The sequence below is a fragment of the Eleutherodactylus coqui genome, chromosome 1, assembly GCF_035609145.1.
Source record: "Eleutherodactylus coqui strain aEleCoq1 chromosome 1, aEleCoq1.hap1, whole genome shotgun sequence".
In the NCBI taxonomy this organism is placed as follows: Eukaryota; Metazoa; Chordata; class Amphibia; order Anura; family Eleutherodactylidae; genus Eleutherodactylus; species Eleutherodactylus coqui.
In genome coordinates this window covers 415,590,309-415,607,639 of record NC_089837.1, presented here as the reverse complement: position 1 = coordinate 415,607,639, position 17,331 = coordinate 415,590,309, and the positions used below count along the sequence as shown (strand labels likewise).

At 38.5% G+C, this 17,331-nt stretch overlaps 1 protein-coding gene across 11 annotated transcripts in view; it reads right to left on the bottom strand.

The window, feature by feature from the left end:
- The window catches only part of DACH1 (dachshund family transcription factor 1), a 326,316-nt gene that overhangs the window by 153,612 nt on the left and 155,373 nt on the right, over positions 1 to 17,331 (bottom strand). For all 11 annotated transcript variants that reach the window (XM_066581217.1, XM_066581254.1, XM_066581226.1 and 8 more), the window contains exon 3: positions 2,437 to 2,598. In XM_066581217.1, the coding sequence (XP_066437314.1) occupies positions 2,437 to 2,598 (162 nt within the window). The remainder of the gene's footprint in view (positions 1 to 2,436; positions 2,599 to 17,331) is intronic.

Sequence of the window (17,331 nt, the reverse complement as noted above, 5' to 3'; positions counted from 1 at the left end):
GTGCTTCCGTTACTTTTGTTGTACGGCTTGCTGTGACAGAAACAAACAACAGAAATATTTATCTCAGGTGTGAATAAGGTTTAACAGATGTAGAAGAGCTGACCTGGTCAGTTTTTTCCTAGGACTACAGGTATAATTATAGTACACCATGAATGTAGCCCACAAAGCCACGTGACAGCTTCCGCTCTGCTACATCCTTCTATTTATAATGTGTCTATATATTTCCCTATATCACAAAACTCTCATCCCTTAGATACAGACTGAAGAAATTACTTCCAGCCTTTACTTTCCAGTCGTCCTTCCTACTATCACCTTCTCTATTCTTTCCTAGGAAAAAAAATGACTTTGCCACAATTGCACCTTCAAGAACATTTATGTGTTCACTAAACCAAGTGTCTATTTGCCCCTATTATTAAAATATTACATTCACTTTCTTCTTCACCTCCTCCTCTCCTTCTACACAAATATAGCAATTTATATTAATGTTCAGGAAAATTGTGTGTATGCCATGAACAGCATTGTCTTATCAATAATATGGGCCATATCAAGCAACCTGTCACAAGAAACTACTTGATATAAAGAAGAGATTGCAGACATCTCAGCAATCAATATTAGGACGGCTACAGTATGGAAGATTCAGCTACTGCATATCATTTTGTCAGCATCTATTTCAATGACCAAATGAAGCATTAATTCAAATCATAAATCTATGGTGATTTAAATCTAGGAATGAGCACCTGCCTGCTTTAATGATTTATTTTGTACATTTCAGTAAGCAGGAGATTTGTCCATATGAACTGACAGGTCACCTTCAGATGCCAGCAGCCGACTGTTTATCACCAAGCAGACTAACATCTCATCTTAGCAAGTAAATATTAAACTAAAAGAATCCAATTGATTCTGGGTGAGGGGGATAAGGCGTCACGGCCATATTTTATTTTCCTCTCAGGCCATTAATGCTTTATTTTTCTAAATCCCGTGTTTTATTTTCCATCTTCCCCCAGAATGGTAATTCTTGTAGAAGCATCTGAACTCAAGGTTATCATTTTAAATTGGAATGTAGGAGATAAAATAATTACCTATTTGCATCTTTGGCTGTCTGCGACTCCCTTTACATTTTGACCTTTGCAATTCGCCAGTAACAAGTTCATAACGGTTTGCGATACGTATTTGGATTAATAATATGCTCTATTAAAATCAGTATTTCTCCTGGATTACTGACTCATTAAACAAGCATGTAAATATCTGCATAGAATGAACCTTGCCACTTCTGTAGAATAAAGGTCTATTGAAGAGGCAGTGAGATGTCTCGTATTGGCAACTCACCAGCTTTATGAAATCAGTTTAAAAATAAGTGGTTCAGGCCACGTTCACGGGGAGCTTTGTCATGCGCTTTAGTGGATGAAAATGTATATAGTACCATTTGCACGCTGTGTTGTGGGTGCTGTTAGAGCATTCTAGGTTTGGTATGATACGGTTTCATTTTAGATTTTTTATAAACATGTTTAAAAAAAAATGAGAGTAGTGTTGTAACATTTAGTGGGTCAATCAGCAATATGCTTTATCGTTTGTGCCCAGATATGCTGTCCTTGTGTTCCGTCTGAATCACCAAAAATGGAATCCAATTGGAACCCTGGAGAGAATCATAGACTTTAATGAAGGCCCGGCTGCACACAGGCATATATGCATTGTGGAATCCAGTGTGGGCATCCGCCTCCGGATTCCGCAGCAAATACCGCCCATAACATGTATTGAAAACCGCTTTTTCCTGCACACGAGCGGAAATCAATTGTGATTTTCCGCTCGCAGAGGAAAAATCGCAGCATGTTCTATTTTTGAGCAAAATCTGCACTGACGGCTTCCATTGAAGTCAATAGAAGCCGTCCGACCCTCGGCCCTTCCGCAATTGACGTGGTGGAGAGCGATGATGCAGAAAAAGCAGGGGTTTTAAAAAAAAAAATCTGTACTGTGCATGTCCTATGGCTCGCAGTGCAGACTATCCACAGTACAAAAAAGAAGAAGAAAAGACAGGAACGTGCGGATGCCAGCTGGGCACAGGGTTGAATTCCGCTGTGGGCTTCCGCATGTGGAATCTGACTCGATTGTGTGCAGCCGGCCTTCGTCAAATTTTAGCCGAAGTATTGAGCACTTGATGTATTAACTAGGGGTAGATCTATTTTATAGGAATAGCAGCATGTCACTACACAGGAAAACCTCTATAGTAATTGTCAATATGTAAAATAATATAAACCCCACAAAAAATGAATGCATAAACATTCAACTACAACTACAAAAATGTTCGCCCCTTTTTCTTGTTTTTCCTTTGATTATGAATATTGAAATATAATTTGAAACAATTTTTCATGCAAAACCCACAAAATCTTGAGAAATACAATTGATTTAAAAGTCTTTTTAGACAAGTTCACTGATGCTTACCAACACTTGAATTGAGATCCCCGTTGTCCGAGTCTGCGCCATGCTGAGTATTGCTGCTGTGGTAGTTGCTCATAGCTTCTAACTTTATTTTCTTAACCTTCATTGCTTCAGCTATTGCTGCATTAGTAGCAGCTGCAGCAGCTGCAGCTGCTGCTGTTAGACCTGGGGAGAATTACAAAATATATTAGGAAATATAATTGAGAAGTCATGTATTTACACAGTAGCTGCTTGGGCATAATCATGAATAAGCATAGCAAGGAAACTATTCTTCCTCGGAAGACTCCGTCACGTCTGACAAAACCTATCACAGGTTAGTTAGTTTAGCTGTTCTTTTTGCTACATCAGTACACCTATTCTATTCCATTCTTCACACACGTGATGAGGCCAATGAACAGTCATACCAGATGGCACGCTACATATTTTTGTGTTAAATATTAACACCTACTATAAATGACTGGTTCCATAATCCTAATAAACATACCTCACAGCGCTACCTTCTGCCACATTCTTTTATGTGGTTGACTATAAATGTTAAGTTCCAATTAATATTTTTACATGCCTCTTGTGTGGATGATCTGTCAATCATGGTAGAATCAATCTAGTGAGCAACTCTTTTTGCAGAGCTTTAACAAATATACTTGTGCTTCTTAGGGGTTAGCCATAAGTCCCTAGTAAAGATGTTTATTTGTGCTTTAATAATTAATAGATATTACTTGGCTAATAAGGAAGGTGCTTTCTCAAAAAAAAAGCCAAAAAGTAGTTCAGTGAAGATTTGGGTGTAAACAATACTTTAGGCAGAGGCGTAACTATAGGGTATGCAGGGGATGCGGTTGCATCCGGGCCCAGGAACCTTGGCCTTTCTTCTTCTTATAGAGTCCAGCACTATGAATAAAGCATTATAGTGGAGGGCCCTGTTACAGATTTCGCATTGGAGCCCAGGGTCTTTAAGTTACGCCTCTGACTTTAGGTATACGTTACTCAAACTTCACACACTCTTAGACCTGGTGAATGCTTTATGAAGTACCTTGAAAACTGAAGCAACATTCCATGTAGCTATCAATTAAACGGTTGGTTTATGAAAGCAAGCACATTTTAAATTGAAGGATGTCTAGCCATCATCTAACTGCTGCGGATCCAGCATCAAAAACTCCTGGCTAACCATGTAACACATGACCAAATAAACGGCCGACCAAGTAACACATGGACAGGCTATGTCTACGAGAGAGAGAGATGCTCATTTCTGTATTCCTCTGCTCTGGAATACAGAAATGATCTCGCGCCATGATATTTATATGCCTTAACAACTATAACAACCTCCCAAGATCTTAATGAAATTGAATGGCTATCACATACAACAGAGCAAATGATATAACTGATGTAGGTGCAGAGGGCCAAAAATACTTAGGGAGCTTTTGCAAGACAGGTTAAAATTTGCAAGGCTTCTGACAGGTGTGTAAAATAAAGGACAAAAACTTGCTCAACTTTTACATGCCCCGCCAGTCCAGTGCTGCCATTTCAGTCACTACTAGTCTGGTCCCAGAAGCCACAGCGGTGGTCACAGACCGTTCACCATTCACATGACCGCTGCACATAATTCCTGTCCTCAGGGGTCGTGTGTGCATAGATGGCACATGACTGCTGAGGGCAGTGATTTCCCGCAATGGTCATGAGAGTGATGCATAGCATGAGAACACTGCAGGAACTTGTGTTCATTTTGAAACATCACAGCATTTCCAAATAATTCATGCACCGGGAAGTAGGCATGCATATCCCAGGTTCATATGATTCAGGCAGCATGAACCTGGGGACACATTCCCTTAAGAAATGTGTACATCTTTTTTTCTTTATTTTATACACTCATAAGCTTCATGGCAAATTTTAAAATATCTTGTAAAACCTCTCTTAGAAGAGAAGTATAAATGCTACATTTAAAGTTGTACCTTCAATTTGTGTGGAATACCAATGGAAACCATTATATGTATTTTTTAATTAATTAATTAAAATTTTTATATTTATAAACACACACACACACACATATATATATATATATATATATATATATATATATATATATTAGCAGGGTGAGAGGAGAAGTCAGGGATGGAAGGTATGTGTCGAAGAGGTCTCCAGTACAGGTTTTCACCTGAGCCAGGGGACCAGGTAGAGCTCAGGCACCTGCTAGATATAAAAGGAGTCAGTCTGCAGAGCAGTGTGGTGTGTGTGTGTGTCTCTGTCTCTGTCTGTCTCTCCCTGTCTCTGTCTGTCTGTCTGAGAGCTTCAGACATGTGCACTGTGGAAGACTAAAACAGGAGTTTGTCTTCCCAAGAGGCTGATGAGATCCCTGTCCCTGCTACTACTGACTAGAGGAAGCTACTCACAAGTCTACTAAGAGGTTGCTACCAAGGAGGCTCCACTTCAAGCTGATAAAAGCTGCCTGAAATAAAACTACCACTGTTATATTGTTTATTGCTATGGATAAAAGGGACATTCAGATGTTCATACTACTTACTGCATTGAACTTGAAGGACTTTTGATTTCCTCCACTTTTACTGGGATACCAGCTGTTTATGTTATAACCTCTTATGTGAATAAACAAACACGAACGGACTTCTGTTGTTTGCCTGGTGTTTAAACCCCCTGGAGCATATATATATATATATATATATATATATATATATATATATATATATATAACTATTAATTACTTTATTTACATTACTTTTGTTCATTACATAAAGGCAATACTGCCATAATGTAATATTCCAAGAACCAAGTCCTATTTCTCAGTTTGGCTATATTCAGTCTGGCTTTACTCAAACTAATATTGGGGTCATGGCTTCAGCATGTATTCAACATATCCTAGAATGTATGTGGAATAAATTAATCTAAGTCCGACATCCACTTTATCATAAAATAAGTGAGACGATACTCTGATGAGAATAAGTGTCGTTAGTAATAATTCAGGTACATACAATGTAGCCATCCATGTTCACCCCAATCCAACGAGATTTAGCATTTCTCTTAAATTGACACACCAACAATATGTATAAACAATATTTAGCAATCTGGATATAAGAGAAGGAAAGTCAGACATGTGGCATGTGGCAATAATACGCAGTCTTGGTTACAAACCATCAGATAGGCAGATGGCATAAAACGGATTCCACAGCTGAGATGTAGTGGCATGTCGTTAAAAAAGCTTGTTTGTATTCTAAGTGTTATCAGAGCCATATTGATATACACAATACATCATGGCGTTATTGCAACAGTCTTGTTAGTTTCAAGCATAAATGCTCAATTGTTTTAATCCCTGAGGAGATCGTTCTATGAGTCAAAATGAACACCAACATGGACATCAAGCAACTAGAAGCTGGATTTACCTTCCTCTCACCTCTACGGGATCTATCTTATAGTATTTTACATTACAGCAAGCATTAAAATGTAAATTCAGCAAATATTAGGTAACTGCATAAACATCCATTTTCTCATTTTAATTCCCCACAGCTTTCCTGTCAACCATCATCCTGTTAGACTCGCAGAAAATTATGGGGATTTCAGTGTCATGTAACGACACTTCTTTATTAAAGAAACACTGCCACTTTTACTGGGCGAGATCACAATGAAAATCATATACTGAATAATGGATCTATGAGCATTTTTCTGACATATTAGCTTCAATTCAGTAAAGTTGAATCTACACTTCAACCTTTTAAACGTTTTAATAATAATTATTCTAAGGGTACGCTCCCATAATGTGGCCGAAACCCCGTTAACCTATGGCAGTCACTGGCCACAAACTTTGCTGACAATACTGTCCTCTTAGCACCAAAATCTTCCGTCCATTGGCTGTTTCGGGTGGGTGGAGTTTCGGCTGCATGTGGTTACTGCATTATAGTTCTGTAACTAAGTGTAACTGTATCTTCCAAAAACTTGTGACATATCATTGAGTTATGAAACCAAGTTTAAATAGTGGGGATACGAGTGGTGATCTCCCCAGTAATCAATAGAATAAAGTGGTAGAAGTGCATATCCCAGCGCTGTCACTGCTCACTAGCTGAAGACGGGTCCATAGACTATCTATCGAGCCCTTCTTGCAGTGACAATTAATCACCAGGTGTTCTAGTAGTTGGACTCCTCTCAGTCGTTAAAGTTGGCAGGCGCGTCAGTACATGAATGGGGATGTCCTAGGAGGACAGCCCCTATAAACATCAAATTCAATTCATAACAAGTAGTATAGCTGGATTTTTCATTCAACACTTTTGGCTAGGGATATATTAGTGCATGGGAATGCAAATTGGTCTACCTGTGGTCCTATGCGAAATCATAAGTAATACTTTACTATACAATGAATTATGACAGAATAATCTGTGGTACATATAACGCTCTTAACTGTATTAAATAAGTAGCCTGCAAATCTGAAATAGTTATGTACGAATAGAGCTGGTCTACAACATGAAGAACAAGAACAGGTTGGTTTCAGGGGGGAAATTAAAGCAGACAGACCATCAATGCATCTCAAAACCTAACATTTTAATTACAGATAAAACAAATGTACTAATGAATCCTCTCAATATTTTCTGTAGAATCCATACCCTTCTAGTAGATGCCGAAAGTATCGCGAGTGTACGACTGCTTGCAACATGTGATAGCTAGGAAAGTCATAGGTGGAAATAGTAATTCTGGACGGCACTTTACAATATACTGGTGTATAAGCCCCCTACATTTTTGTATGCTATCCCCCCTTACAAAAATACTTCACTTTTTTAGCTCCTTAAATTTGGGCATGCCATCATTTCGGCTTATTTAGGCAGCCATATTTTCTGTATCATGGACAAGAATAGGACATGCAATGTGCACTGTCCCTGCAGATCATACAGCACATGGTCTGATGTCCATGTTCTGTCAGATGAGAGTCACACCTGAGATTCTCAGGCACAACCCGAACACAGCCATCTGAATTTGGTCTAGGGTATTTCTAGTAAACTATTAAAGAGCAGAAAATGCCAATATTTATACACTACTTCACAAAGATGAGTTCATATCAATCCAGTTTTGGCAGTAAAATCTATTTACAGATTAGTTATATCTTGTGGGCTCCGTAGCAACATGTTTTAAATGTTATAAAAGAAGCAATATATGTTGTTGTAGAAAAGTATAACTTTTGAATCAATAGCAGGTTTGATGTCTATAATAAAAGTAAGTCGGAATTGTATGTGGAAAATTTGTAACGTTTTATAGCACCAGCAATATGGATGATACATTACAGAAATCTTATCCACATACTGCGAAAAAGTCCACAGTGTAAACTAATCTGCAGAGCGGATTTAAAATCCAGAGCTTGCCAATTTACGTTCTAGATTTTCTAATGGATTTCACCCTTTACAATGTGACGTGTGAAACATTCAGCAAATCTGTAGCGTTGCCATAACTCCATAGCAATACCACAAGTCTATGGCGAAAACTGTCACTTGTATCCATATACAGTTGTACACGCACTTTAGTAAACCGACAATTACATCAGTGTTGGATTTGGGTTCTTTAGCCAGCTAGAGGAAATAATTCTACTAGCTTACCCGATGCAGCCCAACCACATCTCTGTATACGTATTACCAGGATCACTGCTATTATAAGCGGGATCAATCTAACACACTGAAATTCAGAGCGGCTTCTGTGTCAGCAGGCGTGTTGTTTTCTACGGCATTTATAGACAGAGCACTGGCTGCCAAAAACAGCTGCCTGCAGTTGCTAATGGATTCATAATGCTAAAAACTTCCTTTTCATGCTACAAGCTTAATATCGGAGGACACTACATTGTAAAATATAAACTCCAGTAATAACTAGACAGAACAAAGCTGTTGTTGATGCAACTTCTTGATATACACTCATTGACAAAAGATCAAGCACCGACGAGGAGTTGTCAGAATCGAATGAAACTCTATATGTATGATTATAACATTGATATAAGTGAGTACAATATCAGAGCAAAAGGATAATTTATTGCAGAACACAGAACCCTTGAAGGGCGGCTCTAGTATCCTGTTGGGCCGCTTCTAGCTTAGATGCAAGATGTGATACGGGCAGGCATAGAGGCTCTAGCACCCTAGTGAGCCGCTTCTAGCTTGGATGCAAGATGTGATACAGGCAGGCATGAAGGCTCTAGTACCCTGGCGGGCCGCCTCTAGCTTGGATGCAAGATGTGATACAGGCAGGCATGGAGGCTTTAGTACCCTGATGGGCCACTTCTAGCTCGGATGCAAGATGTGATACGGGCAGGCATGGAGGCATACAGTTCTGTATGGTGTCCTGCAGCACATCGTTTCACATTTGCTGTAACTGAGCCTCTGGATCATGCAAATTTGTAGGCTGTCAAAGTTGGCATCACATATGATCATATACATGTTCTATTGGCCACCAAGAAGACCACGGAATTGTGGCAATGTTGTTGTGGCATTCCTGTGACACCTTTGCTGTGTGTGGTCAAGCATTATCCTGATGGAAAATGGCTTTTGGAAGCCGCCGTGAGAGGCACACATGTTGCTGCAGGATGTCTTCATATTGCTGAACTGTCATTGTCCCTCGTACCACTACTAGGGTAACTGGCTGTCATATATTATGGCCCCCCAGACCATCACACCAGCAGTGAGGGCAGTGTGCCGCTTCCCAGCAAAGGCAGGATTGAGGCACTTACCCCTAGGTCTCCGGACACGAACACAGCTGTCGTCAGTGCCCGATCTAAACCTGGATTGCCGCTTAAGGCAACCCGGTTCCATTCTGCAGCAGTTCAATTTTGTTGTTCACGACTGCTCGTCGTTCACGAGTGCTTGTCAGACGATCAGATGATCTTCTATACTGGTGGTCCGTCAAGGGTGTTCTGAGCCATGTTGCCTTGTGTGCGTGCCCTCACACATCCACTGGTTCAAACACTTCCTAGTAATCTGGTCAGAACGGCTCAGGTGGCGTGCAATTTGTTGATACAAGCATTCAGCTTCTCACATTCCAATAATTTACCCCCTCTCAAACTCTGTTAATTTGGTGAAATCCCTTTGATCAGGTGGCAAGACCATTTATCTTATCATGCCACTATTTTCATCATTTATATATCTGCCTGAGATGTAAAACTCCACGTTTTGCAGAAAAACGACATATTTTTCTAGGTGCTTGATTTTTTTTTTACAAAGAATATATATTAGCATAGGCTTATCTCCATTTAATTACTTTTCACTCCACTATGGTGAGATTCTCCATACTTACTCTATATAATTAGAGAATACCCAGTAGAACAGTGAACATGCTCACACCACACAGTTAGCAGTAGTGATTAGAATTATAAAATCTACAGTTTACAGTTCAACAGCTCAGAAAAGTATTTCTATGATTTGATATGCCTGTAGCTAATGGCCCATTAACTCGTAAGAATTATCGCTGAAGATTTGATCAAATAAATGAATTTGAGCGCTAATCGTTACGTGTAAATGTAAAAAAAATTACTATTCATTCAGGTGTCATTATCGTTAGCGAAATTTTTTTTTGCTGGATCGCTGGCTTCACGTTACGTATAAATGCCCCTCGCTCAGCGGTGACATCAGCACTCGTGCAGTCGTTTAAGCAACTGTCGGTCAATGTAAAAGGCTCATGTAACTGGGCTATAACTTTTACATCCCTTGTCATTTGACTAATTATTAACTGTTTTGCTCATCTCTTTCTGGTATTTATCTATGTGGTAATTAATCACATCCTGTCTTACCTTCCTATCCTGTACTGGAATTCTTTTTAAGTGCAAATTAATCACACCATGTTTGTGCCTTTCATGTGATCATGTGTATATGTATTTATATAAATGGGTTTTCAGATCTGTTCCACTATGCCCGAGGAAGAACCCTGAGTAGGTTCGAAAGCACGCTATAACATCATGTATTTTTGTTAGCCATTAAAAGGTATCATATCTACAAGATTACTTGGATTCTCTTACTGAGAAGAATCACACAAAGGACGATAAGGACATCACTTAAGTCAATCAAAACCACTGATTCTACCTACATAACTTTATATTCAGCTATAGACATCATCACTTATGTGAATATGTGAGAAACAGACTAGTTGACCAGAGTTGTAAGAGTTACACTTTACCCAGGTTTCCTTAAGAATCTAGCCTTGCAAAGATGCATCAGCCAGAATAATGTATTTGACTCTAGAAATATATATATATATATATATATATATATATATATATATACACATCCGTCTGTGTGTTTGTGTGTATATATATGTCTGCTAAGGTTAAACATCAGTGTAATCTCAGAGAACACTCCATCTAATACATTATTCATTTAATGTGTAACCTTGTGAAGGATCATAAATTGTTACTTTATCTAATCAAAGCAGACTTAATAATGCAGAAGGGCAAAGGTTTAATTTTGTGAAGTATTATTTTACATTGGCTTTAGTAAAAAACTACAAGGGAAAAGGCAAGAAAACCAGTAATAAATGATCCTTTATAGCCTAGGGCATTGGCCTAGTTAATAAACTTTCATTGAAGGTTTCTTTCAACTGTTCCGGACAATGAAGTAAAAAAAATTCTTAAATTACAGCCATGTGTGAGTTTTAAGGCTCTCATTCCTTTTATCTCCACCTCCACAGTTTAGAGAAAAAAGATAAATGAGATATGTAATTGATTCTCTCTGAATGAAAAGCTTTGTCTAGAAAAACACAGTAAAATAATATATTTGCAAAAGCCCAGACCAAAATAGATTTACAAGGATGTTATGCTGTTTTATCACAGCAATGTTCCTAAACCTATTGAAGGCAGCGGCTCTATGGTGTGCTTAGTGTTTGCCTTACAGAAAACTCTGAGACATTTTAATGTAAATGCTTCAAGGTGCCTCTGACATTAAGGCTGTGTGCAGTTTACAGGCATTCTGAAAGTCTGCAAAGATGCAAGTGGATGCTTTTAGTCCAAACATAATGTCAGCCAATGGACCCTAAGACATATATCCTCATGGCAGGCCGTAAGTCAACGAAAACGTGTCGAACAACTTCTAGCACTGCTCTGTGAAGTCACTGTGCTAGCACTTTTGAGCCCCATAGATGACATTATTCCAGCACAGTGCTGGAATGAGGGACCCATGAGTATAAAAAAGAAACTCCCTGGATAGCATACGCTCTGGGGTTAAAAGGTTCTGACAGGTTTCCTTTAACAAGGTTTCCTATGACTGTGATCACGCAGATTCCTAGTCCTTGTGAATGCCCAGTCACACATCCATTTATATTAATGTGGACTATGGAAACCTATACTGAATAGTCACATTTATAGAAGCACCCATCTCACAGTGCATTGGACATCCTTTGGCCTTCAGAATAATAGCAATTTGTTGTAACATATATCCCAATAGGTATTAAAATTGTTCTGCAGTAATGTTGGCCCTTGTGGAAAGGAGAGCTTCTTGCAGTTGTCAGAAATTAGATGGAGGTACTGACATGTTTTGAACAGCTGACAGGAATGGTTCATCGATTCATGCTGCTTGCGCCAAATTCTGATTCTCCCATCAGCATCATGAAGCAAAACTCTGGATTCATCTCACTAGGTTATGGTTTTCCACTTCTTATTAATCCAGTTTTTGAGTTTTTTTGCCCACCGGAGTCTTATATTTCCGTTTCTCGTAGACGACACTCAAACTGGTTGTCTGCTGTTATAGCCCATCCGTGCGAAGTACCAGCGTTGTATTTGCCTGCACCTATTTATCAGAAGAATTCTTGACACTGACCATTTCTTTGTTGATTTATTTAAGTCTACAGGATCCTGCTTCGTTGTATGTTTTCCGCCAATCACAACATTCTCAATATACTCTTGAAATTATTGCAAGAGAAAACCTCACAAGGTTGGTAGTTTTTGAAATACTGGCTCCAGATCTAGCACCAATTACCATGCCTAAATTGAAGTTGCTCAGATTGCTCAATTTTCCCATTCTAATGTGAATTTACACTGAAACTGGTTCAGGGAAAACTGGATCGCTTGATTTTAGGCTGCACTTCGGAGACACATATACAATTTCTATAGAGGGAGACTCCAATCAGGGCAGGTGTCTCTAATAAAGTGACCATTCAGTATATATGCTCTCTCATTAGTAGGTTTCTGTAAGTCCCTTCTGTAATAATGGAAAGATAACCACATAAGGGCAGTCATATCTCTCGGAATTCCCAAAGACCCATTAGTTCTTAAGACCAATTGGGGTTCCACATGCAAGTTTCTGATTTTCTTTATTTATTCTGCTTGATATGTATAAGTTTGAATTCATTAATTTTAAGTATAATGCTATTAGTGGAATAACTCCATTTGGCTGTACCAGTGATCTGATTATATATTTGTCCTCCAAACCATTCAGCAGAATGTAGGCTAGGCTTTATGGAAGCCTTTAATCTGTGACTTTTCTAGAGTTACATATTATCTGACTGTACCTGAATCATATGAGATATTTACTCTGTAATGGTGAGAAAGATCTCTGGGCAGCGGCTCTGATCATACCTAAAAAGTAAAATCAAACTGACCAAATCCTCACACCAAATCACCAAGCAAGCCTAGAAGTCCAGCAATGATGACTTAGATTACATGTGACAAAACGCCTGCCACGCAGAGCAAAGTGCTCTCATGCACAGAGGAGAGGTATTAATAAGTTACCAAGATTATCATGGTGGCATCTGGTGCTCTATTGTATGGAAGATAAGTTGCCCTATAAACATTGTTTCAGGGAGAGAATTCCTAATAAAACATCATAAAGCCTTTAGATAGGATGTATGAATGAACATACAAATGAGTATATTAAAAGGTCTGCACCTTTAACCCCGTAATGACGCGGGCATTTTTCTTTTTCAATTTTCTTTTTTTCCTCCCCCCTTTAAAAAAATCATAACTCCTTTATTTATCCATCCACGTCGCTGTATGAGGGCTTGTTTTTTGCGGGACGAGTTGTATTTTTCAATGGTGCTATTTAAAGTACCATATAATGTACTGAAAAACTTTTAAAAAATTCTAAGTGGAGTAAAATGAAAAAAAAACGACATTTTGCCATCTTTTAGTGCGTCTTGCTTCTACGGCGCACAAATGGCAACAAAAACGACATGATAACTTTATTCTATGGGTCGGTCCGATTACTACGATGCCAAACTTGTATAGGTTTTTTTTTACTATACTCCTCTTTTTTTTTTTTTAAAGACATAAAATGTTTTTCAATTATTTTCTGCGGTCATTTTGTGCGCGCAATAACTTTTTTATTTTTCCGTCGACGTAGTTGAGCAAGGTTTCATTTTTTGCGGGATGTCCTGTAGTTTCTGATAGTACCGTTTTGGAATACATACGACTTTTTGATCGCTTTTTATTGCGTTTTTTCTGGGAGACAGGGTAACTAAAAAAATGCATTTCTGGCGTTCTTCATTTCTTTTTTCGAACGACGTTCACCGTGCGGGAAAAATTATGTGGTACTTTGATAGTTCGGACTTTTACGGACGCGGTGATACCAAATACATATTTTTAATTTATTATTTAGATTTTTTAATAATAGATATGGCAAAAGGGGGGTGATTTAAACTTTTACAACTTTTTTTTTTTTTCAATTAAAAAAAAACTTTATTGATTTTTTTTTTACTTTACTTTGAAGTCCCCCTGGGGGACTTTAAGATGCGATGCTTTGATCGCTCCTGCAGTATGACGTAATGCTATAGCATTACGTCATATTGCTTTTTGACAGGCAGCCTATGAAGCCACCCCACGGGGACGGCTTGATAGGCAGTCTGCTAAGGCAGCCCTGGGGCCTTTCATTAGGCCCCCGGCTGCCATGACACATGCACGGCTCTCCCGATCTCACCGCGGGGGGGCCGTGCGGGACCCCCGAACATCGTTTGGGGGATTTAAATGCCGCTGTCAGAATTGACAGCGGCATTTAAATGGTTAATAGCCGCGATCGGCCGCGCGGCCGCTCGCGGCTATTGCCCGCGGATGTCAGCTGTTATAAACAGCTGATGCCCGCACTGTATGAAGAGAGGTTGCATCGCAACCTCTCTTCATACATACCCCGACGCTCCATGACGTACCAGGTACGTCATTGGTCGTTAAGGGGTTAAAAAGAAAACCTTTGCCCACTGGGATCTTAATATAATTCTGTTATTAAAATATATGACAGCCAATGCAGTACAAATGGGAAAACCTATAGGTCAAACGTAGTACAATCATAATATGAGACTTTGCATTTCATATATTTGACCCTTCTCAAAGACTCTTCAGATTAGTTCCAAGTTAATCATCAGTTTGAAATTTGTACAATGTGATTTGTTACGTCTGCTAAGCTATCTTCATCCAGAAATAATTCCAAATCTTAAAATGGCATTGCTGGGAATTGAAACAACTTGATCTTAATCAGTTGAAGTTTTCGATTCATTGCATTGCAACATAATGAACATACTGAGCTTTCTGGGAACGAGCACACAAAACAAGTTGTGAACTTGAGCATCTGCTACAAAGTAACATTCTAAATATAAACAAGTAATGAAAAATAATTTATATTCTAAATGATTAAATATGCATTAATTGCAGAAAGTGCTTAGTAGGATCACTAAAAACTGTCATGCCTATTAAGTAGAGTGGCTTGTAAATGAACATCAGTAACTTTCTATCTATCTATCTATCTATCTATCTATCTCATATCTATCTTCTATCTATCTATCTATCTCATATCTATCTATCTATCTCAAATCAATGTATTTTCTGAACAGGAATGGGGCATACAGAAAAAGTTGTTTTCTCCTTTAAATCAATGTACCATGTTGGAAAACAACATACCTTTGCATTTCCATACATGTATGTTTTGTACAGCAATGAAAAACTAAATGCTGCCATCGTATCACCATGATCCAATAATACATTTCAGGCATGTAGGACAAGTGTTATAACCGATGGAGCAAATTTCCACTGATTTAAACAGATTATTGTGAAAGACCATCCAGCCTGCTGCTAAAGCATACTTAAGTTTTCTAAAATACACCAGGATTTCTTTACCTATTCATTTGCTCTTCTTTGCACTTTGCTTTATATCTGGTTTTCAGGTGGTCTTCCCCATTTTTCTGTTGTTGTGCTGTTTGCAATCCGCTTTCAGGGAAGGGGTGTGCAGCAAGAATACCATTATGTCAATAGTTCACTATCCTGCATTTCCATGCCCTTACCATCCATTCTGCATTGCACTGCCTCTGCAGGGAGGCAATATCTGAATGCCTGACCCTCTGCTTTCACAGGATGATTCAGGCATTCTGGCCAAATGCTTAGTAAAGCGACTACACACAGACACACACACAAATGCTGTAACCTGTAACAGCAGGAGATGCAGAGTTTCTGGAGATTGTTATCACAGTGACTGCAGATCTGTCAGTCTGCAGCCAATTAGAGCAGGGTAGCTATTTTTGAAAGTAGCTCCTCCCCCTGTTGCTAAAACATGTGCCTGTGCCCTTGTTACTAGAGAAGCTCTGTACCTAACAACAGAGATTGCGGGAAAGAAAAGAGAAACCCCTAGTGGCTACTTCAAACATGATTTACATTGGTAAAGTAACACAATTTTTAATGCAAGTATATCACAGAAATGATGAGACTAACACAAGCTAGTAGATGAGCACAAGTTACTTGAAAAGCTAGTGCCTCTTTAACTTATAGTCATGTATATAGCTATTTAAATTATGAGTTCCTATGCTAAATGCACACATAAAACTATGTTCAAGGAGATGACCCTACTGCATGCTGGTGGTTTCCATCAATCATCATATTTACAAACATGTGTGACAATTCTCTTGATTGTGAATGGATTATCATACGATCAGGGGGAGTATTTGGTCCAAATTTATAACAATATGGGATCTACTGTCTAATATAATTATTGTTATGATATACATGTACAGACATGAGAAAACAATTTGCTATTTCCATTAAACATTTGAAGAATGTCATCTGTCATAGATTTCAAGCTATATATACTAACCAGCAGAGCAGAACAAACCAATGTTTTTATAGGAAAGTTTCAATCACATGCTTGGTAGTTCTGGTGATGGAAAGAGAAATATGCTCTACTGCTGTATGTAATATAAGTGACTAATCAAAATATTGTGATTTTATTATAAGCTTACTTATTTATAGTCTGGTTCTGTACAGCAAGAAATATGATTGGAGGAAAAACCTGAAGTGGGTATCACACCATAGGTAAAAGGAGGTAAGTAGCCGCTGCAAATTAGATTTAGCCAGGTAAAACAAAAATGACACATTTTAAATGTATGCTGCTGCTTATTATACTAGCAATATCTATCACTCATATGTATTAGAATACAGCACAATATCCATAAAAAGCACCCAACTAGTACTACAAATTGTTTTACTTGTGTGAATATTGTCTAGTTCTTGTGAACTTCGCATTACTTTCTGATACGGCACCGGCGGACACGATGTACAATAAGGTATCACTTAAGTTTATTTTTAGGAAATTAAACATGAAGGCAGAGGTGGAGGTGATAATAAGTTCTGATGATCCATGTACTTTGACTAGGTTTCTTATCCTAGTCAATGAGTAAAGAAAATGTCAGCTCAAAAATATTTTTTTCAAAAATGATTAGTCCTTGCTCAGATCAAGCTTGCAATCTTCACTTGGCGTTTATGCCAGGTAAAGCTCCTGATCTACATAAGCATGTCCATAGGCTTCCATTAACTCGATGAAGGCCACAAGAATGTCCTTTTGGCCTCCATCGGGCCGAAATATATGTGCGTAAACCATGAAAAATAAAGTATGGGATAGCACAGTAATTACAGAGTGATTAAAAAAACAATCAGTTCCTCCTTTTCCAAACACAATGCCACACTTGTTCATAGGATGTTTC